At 46.6% G+C, this 14337-nt stretch overlaps 1 protein-coding gene across 1 annotated transcript; it reads left to right on the forward strand.

Moving 5' to 3' along the window:
• Positions 1-4336: 4336 nt before the first annotated feature.
• Positions 4337-7401, forward strand: LOC136487198 (L-type lectin-domain containing receptor kinase IX.1-like). Its single transcript, XM_066484324.1, has 2 exons — positions 4337-5883; positions 6516-7401. Exons 1-2 carry the CDS (start codon positions 4397-4399, stop codon positions 7213-7215), a joined length of 2187 nt encoding a protein of 728 aa, XP_066340421.1. The 5' UTR covers positions 4337-4396; the 3' UTR covers positions 7216-7401.
• The last annotated feature ends 6936 nt before the right edge of the window (positions 7402-14337 follow it).

Consider the following 14337-nt stretch of genomic DNA (forward strand, 5'->3'; position numbering starts at 1 on the left):
ATATGCCAAAATGCAATGAAAATGTCCTAAATTTAAACATGTTGTTTGTGGTGGTGTACTAAAGCTTAAAAAAAATTGGTGGCAAAAAACAAAAAAAATTATTTTGCCGAGTGCCTAGGGTTGGCACTCGGCAAAGTAAATTCTTTGCCGAGTGCCAAACGGGGGGCACTCGGCAAAGAGGACGCCGCTGGATGCCGTTAAGCCCTACCAATCTTTGCCGAGTGTCTGCCTTTGCCGAGTGCAGGTCTTTGCCGAGTGTCAGGAGCAAAGGCGTCTTTGCCGAGTGTCATATTTTGCCGAGTGCGGCGCTCGGCAAAGTAGGTCTTTGCCGAGTGCCCGAAATTTGGCACTCGGCAAAGATTTTTCCACTCGGCAAATCACGTGTTTCCCATAGTGAATCTCTCATGGTTGTATTTTAATTTGATATAGGATTAATAGATTGTTAACATTAACTTAGATCGTGGATGTCATAATCATTAGAAAATAAAACATACATGACTAAAATATTATAACCCTTAAATTTCATGCAAAGGGAAAAAATAAACTCATACATAGTATTTTCCTTTCTCGTTTTCCATAGACATTTGATTGTATTTTTTTCCTTCCATTGCAAATTTGCAATACTTGAACATATTTGGCAGTAGATAGACAACCACCCAGGGTAAGATGGGAGTCGTCCTTTGGTGTCCGCATCATCAGTGCTTCTTCCATGAAGCTGCACTGATGGGCAAATAAAAGATCTGAGGTCTTCAGCAGGTGTCTGCCAGTACGCATCATCAATAGTCGTCTTGACAGTCTCAATTGTTGTTTTAGAACAAAAGTGGAAGAGATAAGAACCATAGACTACGACTTTGACTAGCTCATCTCTTGACTCGAAGTCACGGTCACCCCAACCGAGCCAGTCAATAAACAAAAGGCATATAGCCATCCAATCCAAGACGAGCCATGTACTTTAGTTCTCTTTCCATGCAGATGAAAGTATCGAAGTAGTACAACAACAAGTACTACTACCAACACTAACACTACTACTACTAACACTACTACTATCACTGCTTACTACTAACAATACTACTAACACTACTAACTACTACTACTAAGTACTACTACTAACTAATACAGGTGTAGGGCATACCTTCGCGACGAGAATGGCAGCGACGAGGGTCGGCGACGATGGCGGGGACGACCGCAGCGGCGTGAGGGTCGACGGGCCTCGGCCGGCACCTTCCTTCTCCTCTCCTTCTCCTTCTCCTCCTCTCTTCTCCCCTCCACCTCTCTTCTCCCCTGCCTCCTCCTCCTCTCTTCTGTAGTGGCGGGCGGGGTGGGGCGGTGGCCGGGGCGGGGTGGCACGGTGGCCGGGCCAGGGTGGCACGGTGTGGCGCGGTGGCCGGTGCGGGGTGGCGCGGTGGCCGGGGCGGGGTGGCGCGGTGGCCGGCGGCGGCGGCTGAGGGAGAGAGAGGTGAGAGGGAGAGAGAAATGAGCATGGTACGTGACAACGTGCTCGGATTTTTTTAAATTTTTCCACGGCATACGCATACGATACGGCGACAACTCGACAAGTTTCATAATTTTTGGAATTCATTCGCATTTTATACAATTAAAAAACCACTCCCACGCAGGTTGGCGGCGTTGCCCCGTGAGCACGTTGATCAAAATTTCGAGACAGTTCCTGGATTTAGCCTAAATTTACAGTAAGAAACAATGATAACATTTTTTGAACGAATGTAATCCATTATTCGTTGCACCTGCAGTTCAAACTTATATTTTCTGGTAAAATTCAACAAAACAAAATAAACTATAGAAATATGCCAAAAGGCAATGAAAATGTCCCAAATTTAAACATGTTGTTTGTGGTAGTGTACTAAAGCTTAAAAAAAATTGGTGGCAAAAAACAAAAAAAAAATTATTTTGCCAAGTGCCTAGGGTTGGCACTCGGCAAAGTAAATTCTTTGCCGAGTGCCAAATGGGGGCACTCGGCAAAGAGGACGCCGCTGGATGCCGTTAAGCCCTACCAATCTTTGCCGAGTGTCTGCCTTTGCCGAGTGCAGGTCTTTGCCGAGTGCCCGAAATTTGGCACTCGGCAAATCACGTGTTTCCCGTAGTGAATCTCTCATGGTTGTATTTTAATTTGATATAGGATTAATAGATTGTTAACATTAACTTAGATCGTGGATGTCATAATCATTAGAAAATAAAACATACATGACTAAAATATTATAACCCTTAAATTTCATGCAAAGGGAAAAAATAAACTGATACATAGTATTTTCCTTTCTCGTTTTCCATAGACATTTGATAGTATTTTTTTCCTTCCATTGCAAATTTGCAATACTTGAACATATTTGGCAGTAGATAGACAACCACCCAGGGTAAGATGGGAGTCGTCCTTTGGTGTCCGCATCATCAGTGCTTCTTCCATGAAGCTGCACTGATGGGCAAATAAAAGATCTGAGGTCTTCAGCAGGTGTCTGCCAGTACGCATCATCAATAGTCGTCTTGACAGTCTCAATTGTTGTTTTAGAACAAAAGTGGAAGAGATAAGAACCATAGACTACGACTTTGACTAGCTCATCTCTTGACTCGAAGTCACGGTCACCCCAACCGAGCCAGTCAATAAACAAAAGGCATATAGCCATCCAATCCAAGACGAGCCATGTACTTTAGTTCTCTTTCCATGCAGATGAAAGTATCGAAGTAGTACAACAACAAGTACTACTACCAACACTAACACTACTACTACTAACACTACTACTATCACTGCTTACTGCTAACAATACTACTAACACTACTAACTACTACTACTAAGTACTACTACTAACTACTACAGGTGTAGGGCATACCTTCGCGACGAGAATGGCAGCGACGAGGGTCGGCGACGATGGCGGGGACGACCGCAGCGGCATGAGGGTCGACGGGCCTAGGCCGGAACCTTCCTTCTCCTCTCCTTCTCCTTCTCCTCCTCTCTTCTCCCCTCCTCCTCTCTTCTCCCCTTCTCCTCTCTTCTCCCCTGCCTCCTCCTCCTCTCTTCTGCAGTGGCGGGCAGGGTGGCACGGTGGCCGGGGTGGGGTGGCGCGGTGGCCGGGCCGGGGTGGCGCGGTGGCCGGGGCGGGGAGGCACGGTGGCCGGCGGCGGCGGCTGAGGGAGAGAGAGGTGAGAGGGAGAGAGAAATGAGCATGGTACGTGACAACGTGCTCGAAACTTTTTCAAAATTTTCCACGGCATACGCATACGATACGGCGACAACTCGACAAGTTTCATGATTTTTGGAATTCGTTCGCATTTTATACAATTAAAAAACCACTCCCACGCAGGTTGGCGGCGTTGCCCCATGAGCACGTTGATCGAAATTTCGAGACAGTTACTGGATTTAGCCTAAATTTACAGTAAGAAACAAGGATAACATTTTTTGAACGAATGTAATCCATTATTCGATGCACCTGCAGTTCAAACTTACATTTTCTGGAAAAATTCAACAAAACAAAATAAACTATAGAAATATGCCAAAAGGCAATGAAAATGTCCCAAATTTAAACATGTTGTTTGTGGTAGTGTACTAAAGCTTAAAAAAAATTGGTGGCAAAAAACAAAAAAAAAATTTATTTTGCCGAGTGCCTAAGGTTGGCACTCGGCAAAGTAAATTCTTTGCCGAGTGCCAAATGGGGGCACTCGGCAAAGAGGACGCCGCTGGATGCCGTTAAGCCCTACCAATCTTTGCCGAGTGTCTGCCTTTGCCGAGTGCAGGTCTTTGCCGAGTGCCCGAAATTTGGCACTCGGCAAATCACGTGTTTCCCGTAGTGAATCTCTCATGGTTGTATTTTAATTTGATATAGGATTAATAGATTGTTAACATTAACTTAGATCGTGGATGTCATAATCATTAGAAAATAAAACATACATGACTAAAATATTATAACCCTTAAATTTCATGCAAAGGGAAAAAATAAACTGATACATAGTATTTTCCTTTCTCGTTTTCCATAGACATTTGATAGTATTTTTTTCCTTCCATTGCAAATTTGCAATACTTGAACATATTTGGCAGTAGATAGACAACCACCCAGGGTAAGATGGGAGTCGTCCTTTGGTGTCCGCATCATCAGTGCTTCTTCCATGAAGCTGCACTGATGGGCAAATAAAAGATCTGAGGTCTTCAGCAGGTGTCTGCCAGTACGCATCATCAATAGTCGTCTTGACAGTCTCAATTGTTGTTTTAGAACAAAAGTGGAAGAGATAAGAACCATAGACTACGACTTTGACTAGCTCATCTCTTGACTCGAAGTCACGGTCACCCCAACCGAGCCAGTCAATAAACAAAAGGCATATAGCCATCCAATCCAAGGGGATTGGGTCTCGCAGTGCACCATATGTGAAGCATTCTTTTTCTTGCCAAGCTCCAACGATGGCTTGCGCGAGCTCATCAGGCCCCTTATATTCTCCCGCTTTCATGTGGCTCTTCTACTGCTTCTTCGTGCTATGCCTGCACGTACATTCATCGTCATCGGTTTCATTCAGCTACAACTTCAGCAACTCAACTGATGACCCCTGCGGTCTCGACATCGTGTGCCATCCCGACGCCGAGTTCGTGAGAAGCAGAGGTATCGAGCTGACAACGAACCTCCTATCCGAGTTAATTAACAACCGCACAGGTCGAGTGTGGTACAAGTATCCAGTGCCGCTGTGGGATGAAGACAGCGGCGAGGCGGCAAGCTTCACCACTAGTTTCTCCTTCAACATCACCCCGACGAACTTCAGCCAGTACCAGCAGTGCCACAACTGGTCATCTCGAACGGGCGACGGGATGGCCTTCTTCCTTGCGCCTTGGCCTTCTAACCTGAGCAGCGGCGGCGGCGTCCTGCCCAATGCAGACACAACGTTTGGCGGGTACCTCTACCTCTTCAACAGCAGCAACTATTTGGATGCGACGGGTGACGGTCGGGTTGTTGCCGTTGAGTTCGACACGTTCTCTGGCGGTAACAACTGGTGGGACAACAGCTCCAGCCAGCACATCGGCATTGATATCAACTCCATCAGGTCCGTGACGACCACAGATACAACGGGGATGAAAAATCTCACGTCCCCCTACACCAAGGCCGCCATGATCAGCTACAACAACTTGACCAAGAAGTTAGCCGTCGACCTGCATATCAACGGCACCCCATACCGCGTCAACGCGAACGTCAACCTTACAGAAAGCTTGCCGAAGACAGTGGCCGTCGGCTTCTCTGCATCAACCGGAACCTGCGTCGAGCTACACGAGCTCCTGTCTTGGTCCTTCAACTCCACACTCCAAGGACCCAAGGCGAAGGTGCTCAAACCGGGGCCATCAGCGAAACTACTACTCCGGGTACTAGTTCCTGTAGCATCTCTCCTTGTTTGTGCTGCAGGTGTGGGTCTTCTCATATGGAGAGAGATGCGTCCAAGAAATGCCCAGCCACGACAACAAGGGGCCGACAGCGAGGAATCCGATGAGCCAAACAACGGTGAGGTGGCTGCAGCCTTCGAAATGACCGTGGCTGGGCCAAGACGTTACAACTACCGTGATCTCGCCGCTGCAACCGGTGGATTTGCGGAGGAGAATTTACTCGGGCGAGGGGGATTTGGCAGCGTGTACCAGGGCAGCCTCCCCAGTACTTCTAACGAGGATGAGATCCAAGGACAGCAGCAGGTAGCCATCAAGAAGTTCTCCTCAGAGTCATCGTCTCAGAGCCGGAAAGAGTTCGAGGCTGAGGTAATGATCATAGGCCGTCTTAGGCATCGCAACCTTGTGCGGCTGCTAGGCTGGTGTGATAGCCGCAGAGGTCTCTTGCTTGTCTACGAGCTCATGCCCGAAGGAAGCCTGGATAAACACATCCATAGCGCGGACAGAATCTTAAATTGGCCCGAGAGGTACAACATGTTGCATCCTGTCCTTGTTTTAGTACTAATTATAATACCCGTTATAGCTATATCTTTTTGGCTTCACTATTCATTCAACCATTACTCCTGATGAGCAGGGTTAGAGCATATATATAGTAGCAGAATTAATACTGGCTTCATATTTACCACTTACAACTAATCAAAATTGTTTACCTTTGCGCACACTACTTTCTCTATATATGTTTTTACTAGCACAACAATATAATACCCGTTAGATACTTCAAGATCTTTGTTCTGACCTAATACAAATATTTCACCATATATTTTTTATAGACTTCTTTTCCCTTTGCATCACACCACCATGTACAATACATATTTGTTGCCTATTATTTCTACAAGCTATAGGACTGATGGAACAAAATTCCAGCTTCTACCATCCGTGGCTTTTTAGGACTGATGGCTCGATGTTTCTGACTTTTATGAGGATATATACGTGTAGTATAGGATTTACCTTTTTTCTGCATGTATCTTGTGAATATTAAGGTGGAAGGTCGATCCTCAACGAATTATTAATAGCAAAATTTTGCATGAACGCATTCAGTGGTATTAACTAACCACAAAGTACAAACCATTGGTGATATTTAAATTTATTAATATTATAGGTACAAGATCATTTTGGGATTAGGCTCAGCGCTGCACTACCTTCACCGAGACTGGGACCAACGCGTTGTGCACGGTGACATCAAGCCGAGCAATATCATGCTTGACTCGTCCTACAACGCCAAGCTGGGAGACTTCGGTCTCGCACGCCTCGGTGACCATGGCACCGGCCCACAGACGACGGACCTGGTGAAGGGAACCATGGGGTACATCGATCCAGAGTTCGTCAACACGCACCGCCGAAGCACCGAGTCAGACATCTACAGCTTCGGCGTCGTCCTGCTGGAGATCGTCTCCGGCCGGCCACCCGTGGACCGCTGGGATCCATCTTTCTCCCTGCTCAAGTGGGTAGAGACCTTGTATTGCCAAGCCGTTGGCCGCATCCTGGACGCAGCTGACGCACGGCTGCGGGGAGACGAAGCCCACGACCGGCAGATAGAGCGCGCTCTGCTCGTGGGGCTCTGGTGCACGCACCGGGACCCCGAGCAGCGCCCATCCATTGCGGAGGCCATGCAGGCCCTGCAGTCCGAGGAGTGGAAGCTGCCGGCGCTCTCGTTACACATGTACAGCAAGCTGTGGACGTCGCCATCTGCTGGCATCGTTGCCTCCACGGGCGTCGACTCTGGTGTCTCCGGCAGCTCCTTCTCTAGCGGCGTCCGCTCGGCAGACACCGCTGGGACGACGACAGGCTCGTCTAATTAATCGTTTAAAATTTAGCGGTTCCGCCACCGCATTCCACGTGGTAGTAATTGTGTCCAGTTTAACTAAACAGCTTCTTGTGGCTGCTACCTGGTAGGAGTCTACATGTACTGTATGTAGTTGATCATTCTCTGATGATTCCTGTTCAAGTTTTTTTTTTCCCGTTTCACAATATATCTGTTTGCGACAGCTGTGCTTTCTACTCCACGTACGTACTGGCAGATGAAGCAAGTTTCAGCTTCGTTTTACTACTTGTGTCCTGCTCGATCCTGCTAGAACGGTTTAGCTTGCCCTTAGATTGCCGCTATGGTTATTATTATATATAGTCCGATTCATACACGTCTTAGTAGGACTTAGAACATGATTGAGTAGCACTCGAATTTACTTTTGATACCATTCCAAAATACATTATATCTAGGATTAATTCTATATGATATATATATATATATATATATATATATATATATATATATATATATTATTGAATATTTTACATGAGTCCCGTTACGGTCGACATTGGGTTTCGGAATCGTTTCGAAATTTAGTGGGTCCGCCACCGCATTCCACGTGGTAGTAATTGTGTCCGGTTTAACTAAACAGCTGCTTGTCGCTGTTCCCAGCGACAAGTTTCAGCTTGTAGTTGATCAATCTCTGATGATTCCTGTTCAAGTATTTTTCTCGTTTCACAGTATCTCTGGTTGCTACGGCTGTGCTTTCTATACCAATCTCTGATGATTGGCACGTGAAGTAAGTTTCAGCTTCGTTTTATTACTTGTGTCCTCCTGGATCCTGCTAGATCGGTTTGCTTATCCTTACATATATATATATATATATATATACATGTTATTGGGAGCTTATTGGAAACCCTAGCCCAACCAGTCATCAAACCGAACCACCCCACTAGCCCAATAACCCACCCACTGATCCACTAGGCCCACCTTCTCAGGCCCTATATATTCCCCCAAACCCTAATCCCCACCACCCCACCCCTGGCCGCCACCCCCAGCTGCGCGCCGCCCCTCCCGCGACCTACGGCGGCACGGCCCCACGCCTTCCCCCGACTTGCAGCGGTGCGGCCCCTCCCCTCCTCGACCGGCGGCGACGCGGCCCCGCCCCTCCCCCAACCTACGTCGCCGCGGCCCCACCCTCCCCGACCGGCGACGGCATGGCCCAGCCCCTCCCCCGACCTGCGTCGGCACGGCCCCGCACCCTCCTCCAACCGGCAACATCGCGGCCCGCCCCCTCCCCGACCCGTAGTGGCGCCCGTCTCCCGCCGGCAGAGGCGGTCCTTCCCCCGCGCACGCTTGGTTCCCCAGAGAGGCGAGTCCCTGGAGCTCGAGCTCAGGAAGGCCGGCTCGATCTCCGCCAGTGTGTGGCCTGGTCGAGCGATGGCGGACCGGTGTATGATGTATTCCACGGCGGCGGCGCTCGGTGCGACTCGGCGGTGGTGTCTGGTGGCATGGATACAGTCAATATGTTTCCTGCTGAGAGATGATTTTTACGTGATTGCTTAACACTTTTTATGCCTTCTAGAGCGGATGTTTTACGCTTATCCTTGATATAATGTGAATGAAATTGAAATCTTAATTTTTGAATGCATAGAAAATGCATACAAATTTTTTGGATGCATATAAATTGTTTGTATGGTTTTATGCGACTGCCTGTTCATGATGTTCGTGCTAGCTCGTAACTTGCTTCTCCGTTGTATACTCTCCAAATAGGATTTTTATTAATTTTACCTTGATTGTTTATGCTTCACTAAATTATTATGACCATACATTGAACATAAACTGTGATTGGTTTCTTATGCTTGTGTTCATAAGTTTCTATGCATGGCTAAATTGTACATTGATATGTATTCTATACATTGTTACAACAAATTTGTATACATTGTTGGAGCAGTTATCTGTGCACTTTGACACAATTATATACGTAGTTAGAGCACCTTTCTATGCATTGTTAGAACACTTCGACATACATTGTTGGTACACAATTCTATACTACACTAATTTCTATGCGGTAAGAAAATTAGTTTTAATTTACCGAACTACTAATTTTCTATACAATGTCAGTGCCAAAAACATTTCTACGCATCTTGACCATTGATTCTATGAATCTGATCGTACATCACGTGCTATTTTTCAAACTTCAAATCTTGGAGAAGACGAGATCGTCTCCATGTTCTATGAATTGTTCCCATGTTAATTATACATCCCCATATTATGAAGCATGATGTTGGTGTAGGCAATCACGGTTGGGTCAGGTGGAATGTCCATCTCATAGGGAGGTTTTACGTGGTAACAAAATTAATTTTTATTCATTGAACCACTAATTTCTATGCATGTCATCGTCAAAAACTTTTCTGCGCATCTTGACCAGTGATTTTATGCATCCAATCGCCCATCACGCGCCATGATTCAAATTTGAAATTTTGAAAAAGACGAGGTCATCCCCATGTTTGTATGCTCTCGCTCACAAGATTCCATACGTAGACGGAAGCATAATTCTCTATATCCTAATGCGCAAATTTATGAATTTTGATTTTTAAAAAAAAAAATTCACAATGGATCTTAAATCGTGCACAAAAAAGTCAGGAGTTCAATGGTGAAAACTGTTTTTGAATCGGATGCTTCGTTGAGAAATTATAATAAAAAAACAAAAGAGATTAGGTTTGGATGCGTACATGCATACATGTGTCAGCTGTCAAGTTGTGTCAGGTGGAACATCCGGCTCGCGAGAGAGGTTTCTATGTGGTAACGAATTAATTTTAATTCATCCAACCACTAGTTTCTATGCATCCTCGCGACAAAAACTTTTCTGCGCAGCTAGACTAGGGATTTTATGCGTCCGGCCTGCTAGGGTCCCCACCAGTGCTCGCGCGTCAGCCCCGTGGACCTGACTGGCTTTGCTGGTTGGGGCTCTCTATTAGCTATTAGGAGCCCAAGGCTCCCAATAGTGGGATATATATATATATATATATATATATATATATATATATATATATATATATATATATATATATATATATATATATATATATATATATATATATATATATATATATATATATATATATATATATATATAACTACTGTTCTGCAACTGACTATAGAATAACTTATTCCGTAGTCACTTTGAGTTACGATAATTACTATGCTAATTTACGAGATTATAGTAACTCCTTACTTTGTCATTTACTATAACGTTACGGTAAATATCCCTATGTGTTAACTATCGTAAATATGTATTCACTTTATGGTAAATTAGTATATAAAATTATCATAAATAGAGGTGGGTACAAAATAACTTATTCTGTAGCTTGCTATTGAATATAATCTCCCTATATATAAGGAGCTCTGTCTCTCAATTAAGACGAAATAATTTATATAAAAGATAAGGTAACCAAAACAGATGCCAAACACAGGGCACACGAAAGGCTTACCCACGAGATGAGGTAGAGTACAAACACTGTCATGAGTCATCATTGCATAGCATGGTTGCATAGCAGCCAACAACTCCGATTTTCCATAGCAGACCACACACGACCCACCCATCGACAGGCCCAAAGCAAGAGGCCGCTACAGGTCATCGTTGCCAAGCTCAAGCAAACCACGAAGGGCAGCTCTCACTCCCTATCTCAATCCCACGCTTCGCCCCCAGCGGTGGCAAACCTTCCAAGTTGAACCCCAGACTTCGAAGAAGGGGGGCTCGCCTCATGTCATAGCTGCCGAACCACGCCCCGACGCAGCAGCTCCGACTTCACGCTGCAAGCCCTCCTCCATACATCAGCCAGGTGCCGAGAAGCGAAGAGCAACCACTAAAGGTGACAACAAAGATGCGATGATTTTCCAACAGCAACGCCTTCAAGAAGGACGCGATGCCGATGGCACCACCGTCGCTTGTCCAAGAAATAGACTAGGCTTTCACCCTTGGAAGACAATGCTAGAGAGGAAATGACGCCCCCAGTAGGGAAAGCGACGCCCACAGGCGTCACTGTCGCCAATCCTTTCGTCCTAGGAGCCCTCTAGCAAAAATGTTGGGCCAAGATGCCGAGCCCCATGCCTGCCACCACCACCGCCGTCGCTGTCCTGCTGCCCCATAGAAGCCCCCTTCAGAGGTTTGTGCGTCGCAGCTGCCGCATAGTTGTTTCGGCTGCAACCCCCCTCCGACTGGGCAACGCGTGGAGCCAGACCTGACTCTGCCGCACGCGTAACAACACCGTAGGCCGAAAGCCGTTGCCAGCTGCCGTCGCTGCTGAGCTCCACTACCAGCTGAAAGGTCCTAAATGGCTAGAGGGGGGTGAATTGCCTAATAAAATTTTCTACAAAGCACTAGAGCCACTTGATTAGTATGACAAATGGTGAAAGCAAGTTTTGCTCTAGCTCTACTTTGTGTTGCAAGCCACCTATCCAATATGCTAGTGAGTTATAATCTCTATGGCACACACAAAGCCAAGTCACTACTTCTACACTAGTGAGCAAACCAGAAAGCTAGTTACAACTAAATACCACTAAAGAACTAAACGAGCTACACAAGACTAGCAAGAGAGCACTACTCAACTACACAAGTATATCAAAATAAATACAAGGGAGAGTAGTGAGAGATATACCAAGCCGACAAGAGATCAATTAATCACTCAAGAACACCAAGAGAGATGACATAATGATTTTTCTCCCGAGGTTCACTTGCTTGCCGACAACCTAGTCTCCGTTGTGAGGATCACTCAACTTGGAGGTTCACGTGCTTATAGGCATCACATGCCTAACCCAACACTTGGGTGCCGCACAACCAACACTTGATGAGGATGATCAATGTCACGAGCAATCCACTAGAGTCACCTTTCGCGATCACCCGCAGGGAATAGTCGCAAGAACCCCTCAAAAGAATGCCGGGTGTGGCCACGAACAATCACCAACTCGTGCCAACACTCCTCCGCTGCACCAAGCCGTCTAGGTGGTGGCAACCACCAAGAGTAACAAGCAATCATGCAGCCAACACGATCCCAAGTGCCACTAGATGCTCAAACACAATGCAAATGCACTAAGATCACTCCCAATCTCACTTTGGATGAACAAATCACAAGCTAGATGAAGGGGAGGGAGTGGAGTAAGCTAACAAGGTGTATCAATTTGTAGAGCCAAGAGATTGAGCAAGAGCCGGCCAAGGCTTATTTATAGAGACTCCAAGCCTCAAAGAGCTGTTGGCACCCCACTCCCACTTTCTGCGGTCACACCGGACCCTAACTCGGGGACACCGGACTCTCATGCAGCGTCCAGTGCGCCACATGTCAACGCGAGGTGAATCGACCGTTTGAACTAGCCGTTGCGCGCGCTCAGTCACTCAGCGTCCGGTTGATTCCAGAGAGCTTCCAGACCCACAATTTTCACATCGGACGCGTCCGGTCAACCTCAATTGGACACTCGCCAATGTCCGGTGCAACTAAGTCAGCGAAGTCTTCTTCTAAACAGTACCATCATCGCGTCTGGTCGCCCATCAAGCCAGCGTCTGGTGCAAAGTTGATGCCAGCCCGAGCTTCTCTAGCTTAGGTTTTGACACCGGACCCTGACACTCAGCGTCCGGTGCACATCGTGCGGAGGGGTATCCCACGGGCGGCTTCACCACGGTGCGGTGAACGGGTCCAGTTTGTTATTTTTAGGAGTAGAGATAGAGAAATACCAATATATATTATTAAAAAATAAATCTGGGCTAGAAAAGATGGATCTTCATTTATTATGCTGCAGGTTGTTGTTTGTGTGGAGGGACTTGTTGCGGCCCAGACGTGTTTCTAGTTTTATTTTATTTTTTTTTCTCCCTTTTCTAGTTGTTCTTGTCCAGTGAGTGTGCATGCATGTATTTGGCAAGGAGTTGTCCGGGAGCAGGGAGCTCTGCATAGCTCGGTGTGGGTGAGTTGGATTTGGCCTGTAAATTTGTGTTTTTTACGTATGCTGTTCTCCATTCTTCTTCTAACATATAGCTATACGACAAATATCACGAGCTGCATTAACAAAAAAAGGAACACTCTATTTCCGTGAACATGACCTACTACTCGGCTTTATCCAAGGTTCAGTTTGCTGCTGCTTGGAACTTTAATAATGTTGTTTTTTTTCTTTAAGAAAAGAGTGTGCGAGTGGACTGATGATAGTACATCAACCTACATGGTCTCCAATGTGCCACGACCACGATAGTACATCAGAGAAGCTAGCCTCCAGTTACGAGACGACGACTGACTCGGCTCACAACAATAATTCATGCTGGCTGCACGCAGAGGAGGGGTGTAAATTCGATCATGGCTCCAGCAAACGCGTCTTTCTAGGACCTCTTAGTGTCTTGTCTTCCATGCTTGTGAAGATGCGAGGTGTTTGCATTCACCGACTTTTGGTAAAGTTGTTTTTTTATAACATACTGAACACCCTTGCGGCAATAATGGATACATTTTTCACCGACTTGCAAAGCCATGTGATCATAGGTGGGTTGCTGTCCGCTGGGCCGGCAGCGACGCGCTGAACTAATGCAGTAACAAAAGAACACAAGGACGAACAGATTTGGCGCTGCGCCGCTGCCACTTCGCCGGGGCGCTGGCCCAATTGGCATCGGCCGCCCAATAGCGCTGGTCGCTGGACCCTCATAGGCATCTTCCTGACGAGTGAGGCACTACTGGACTCAGTGAATTTGCCGAGTGCCAGGGGCACTCGGCAAAGCCCAATTTGCACTCGGCAAAGGCTTTGCCGAGTACTGCACTCGGCAAAGAGCACTCGGCAAAAAAAGAGTCGGCAAAGACGTCTTTGCCGAGTATCTTTTGTCGGGCACTCGGCAAAGCCTTTGCCGAGTGCCGACACTCGGCAAAGTTGGAACCGAAAAAGAAGCCGAAAAAAATGGGAATTTTTACCCAAAAAAAATGAAATTTTTTTTTAATTGGTGGAGGGCCCCACCGGTCAGCGCCCATCCATCTCCGGCTTTTTTCGCGTAAATTTCACGGCTACGCGGCCGACGGGATTCGAACCCAAGACCTCCCGCTGCGCACAAACCTCCTCTACCACTACACCACACTATCACTTGTGTCTAGATTCCGTTTTAGTTCCCAATATATTATACTAAACCGAGTGTAAATTGCTTATTTGAGACCCT

This window comes from Miscanthus floridulus, chromosome 10 (assembly GCF_019320115.1).
Source record: "Miscanthus floridulus cultivar M001 chromosome 10, ASM1932011v1, whole genome shotgun sequence".
Taxonomy (NCBI): Eukaryota; Viridiplantae; Streptophyta; class Magnoliopsida; order Poales; family Poaceae; genus Miscanthus; species Miscanthus floridulus.

Coding starts and splice junctions, on each gene's coding strand:
- LOC136487198 (XM_066484324.1), top strand. CDS start 4,397: ATGGCTTGCGCGAGCTCATCAGGCCCCTTATATTCTCCCGCTTTCATG. Junction 5,884..6,515: donor ATCTTAAATTGGCCCGAGAG/GTACAACATGTT, acceptor TTAATATTATAG/GTACAAGATCATTTTGGGAT.